Source organism: Rattus norvegicus, chromosome 7 (assembly GCF_021556685.1).
Source record: "Rattus norvegicus strain SHRSP/BbbUtx chromosome 7, alternate assembly SHRSP_T2T, whole genome shotgun sequence".
In the NCBI taxonomy this organism is placed as follows: Eukaryota; Metazoa; Chordata; class Mammalia; order Rodentia; family Muridae; genus Rattus; species Rattus norvegicus.
In genome coordinates, this window is record NC_141540.1 from 11,961,300 (window position 1) to 11,964,197 (window position 2,898).

A 2,898-nucleotide genomic window follows, 5' to 3' on the forward strand; every position below is an offset into this window, starting at 1 on the left:
ATTTGTTGATAGAAAATACTTTATAGTTATGGAGGATTGCATTACTAAAATAGAGTTAATTATTTGAATATAAGTTTTATTACTTTTAACAAAAATAGTATTATAAATTTAAAGATAAGTTTAAATTCATTTTGCATAAAACTTGTTCCTATCTATATAATTATTATATCTTTTATAAGAGAAGATCAGGGATTGCAATTGGAGCTTACTCTAATTTACTTAGTTTTATATTAAAGAATTAAGTATATATTTTGAAATAACAAGAAAATAATTTTTCTTCCTGATCTATTGTCATGTACTTAGTCGGATTTGAATAAAATTATTAATCTTTATGGGTTTGTTACAAAACAGTGTATGTATTGCTAAACTTGAAGTGACATTGTAAGGCACTTATAGGACAAGATTTTGAGAAAACAGGCAAGCTTAGGTTTTATTAATTTATTTTTGCAATTATGATGTAATTAAATTTTTTCTCCTTCCCTTTCTCCCTCCAGATGCTCAAATATACATTTTCCTTCAAATTCCTGGCCGCATTTTTCACTACTTGTTACTGCATGCGTATATGTATCCATATATACATATATGTTCCTCAATATAAGGACTTCAGTTTCAATATGATAGTTCATGTTTTGGTTTATATTTATCTGTTGATTGAAAAATAGATTAAAATGCTAACTTTAAAGTAAGCAATTTTTTCTAAAAGTTCACCAGTATAGATATATTGCAAAAAAGTATGACATTCATAACAGCATTTTTCATTCAGCTGTAGAATATATTTTAAATATATTTACAGTCCATTGCCTCTCTGAGTTACTTTCATTTCCCCTCCTACGTTTATATCACATATATATGCATATTTCTTTAGAAATCTATGAAATTTTGGCAACTGCTAATTAATTCAGAGAATAAAATCAGAACAGAAAATAAGGAATCATCAGCCAGTAAGAAAGTATGTACTGATAAAATTTAGAAGAAATATCACCCAGTCTCCAAGTACGGAGACAAGTCAATACATCTAGGGCTTTTATTGTTCTAGTATAATTAACTTTCAAAATGAAAAGTATAGAAAGAAGGTTCAGAATTTGAAACAATTTTTTTTAGTTGTGGATTCTGATTTTATATTGAAACCAAATTAAATTTCACTTCAACCCTTTGATATTCTTATTCGCTCTTTTGACTTGCCTGACATTAATGATGGCAAACCACTCATCAGTGACAAAGTTCATTCTTCTTGGATTGACAAATGATGTCAACCTTCAAGCTGTGCTTTTTCTCTTTCTGCTTTTAACTTATATCTTAAGTGTCATGGGGAACTCAGCCATCATTCTGTTGACTCTGCTGGATTACCGCCTCCAAACACCTATGTATTTCTTCCTCCGAAATTTTGCATTTTTGGAGATATCTTTTACCTCTGTCTTTGTTCCCAAAATGCTAATCAATATTGGAACCGGAGACAAGACTATTTCCTTTGCTGGTTGCTTCACACAGTATTTTTTGCAATCCTTCTGGGAGCAACTGAATTTTACCTCTTAGCAGTGATGTCCTATGACCGCTATGTTGCCATTTGCAGACCCCTGCATTACACAACAGTCATGAACAGGAAACTTTGCTTTCAACTAGTTTTAAGTTCCTGGTTATCTGGTTTTATAATTGTGGCTGTGTCACATGGAATGACTCTTCAGTTGCCTTTCTGTGCATCTAACATCATCAATCATTATTGCTGTGACTACACTATATTGCTACATTTATCTTGTTCAGACACACACTTCATAGAAGTGATCCAGTCCCTCCTGGCTACTGTGACCCTCATCTTCACCTTGCTGCTAGTGGTTCTTTCCTACACATACATCATCAAGACCATTTTGAGGATCCCCTGTATTCAACAGAGAAAGAAAGCTTTTTCTACATGTTCCTCTCACATGGTAGTTGTCTCACTTTCTTATGGAAGCTGTATTTTCATGTATATAAATCCTTCTTTTAAAGATGCAGCAAATTTTAATAAGAGAGTAGCTGTTTTAAATACCTCTGTTGCACCTCTGTTAAACCCATTCATCTACACTCTTAGAAACAAGCAAGTGAAAATAGCCTTCAAAGATATGGTGAGGAAGGTTATAAGTTTCTTTAAAAAGTAGGACACTTTGAGGCTTAGTACTAAGGAGATAAAGGTTTAGAATGTTACAATTGCACATACTTATATCACTCACTCTTTTAATTAGGCCATCTTTCTTCTATCAAGTTGGTATTTGTACTCCTGTGTATTCTCTATGGCTTTTATTTAGATATAACTTGAAAATTAAAATTATTATTTTATGGACATGATGCTTTTCTGTACATATGTGTAGATGGAATGTAGGTGTGTGTGTGTTTTTGTGTGTGTCTATATATATATATACATATATATATATTTAAATATATATTAACAGTAGGAAAACTAGAAATATTAAACATACATGCTTGTCTCTTCAAAGGGATAGGTGTATAATGTGTTTTCTGCTCAGAAGTCTGGAAAGAAACATGATTAATACCCTGGAGACAATTGTGCTCTCTCTGTGGCCAGGCCATGCTGGCTCCTGCAGACTGTGATTTTAAGTTGGTTTGTCTCAGTCAATATATAGCCATATTCGCTCCCAGATATTTATCAAAGTCTTGTTTATCTTGAAGCCTTTTTCCTCAGATAACCTATAGAACTGATCTTTTTGTAAGATGTCACTTTTACTTTAAAAGAAGTTTCAATGTAGTAATGTGATAAACTTTTTGCTCTATATGGAATAGAGTTAGTTTTCATGAGTAAACTAATTTTCAAAATTGTAGTTTGTTTAAATATTACTAAAATATATAATTTGTGTTCAGACTCTTAAAGATTAGGTCAACACTTTATGGCAACACTGGATACTAAGT

The 2,898-nt window shown here is 31.6% G+C and overlaps 1 protein-coding gene across 1 annotated transcript; it reads left to right on the forward strand.

Moving 5' to 3' along the window:
- Positions 1-1,194: 1,194 nt before the first annotated feature.
- Or6c33b (olfactory receptor family 6 subfamily C member 33B) lies at positions 1,195-2,132 on the forward strand. Its single transcript, NM_001000498.1, is given in 2 exon segments — positions 1,195-1,494; positions 1,497-2,132. Coding segments are annotated over 2 exon segments (936 nt in total).
- Positions 2,133-2,898: the final 766 nt, after the last annotated feature.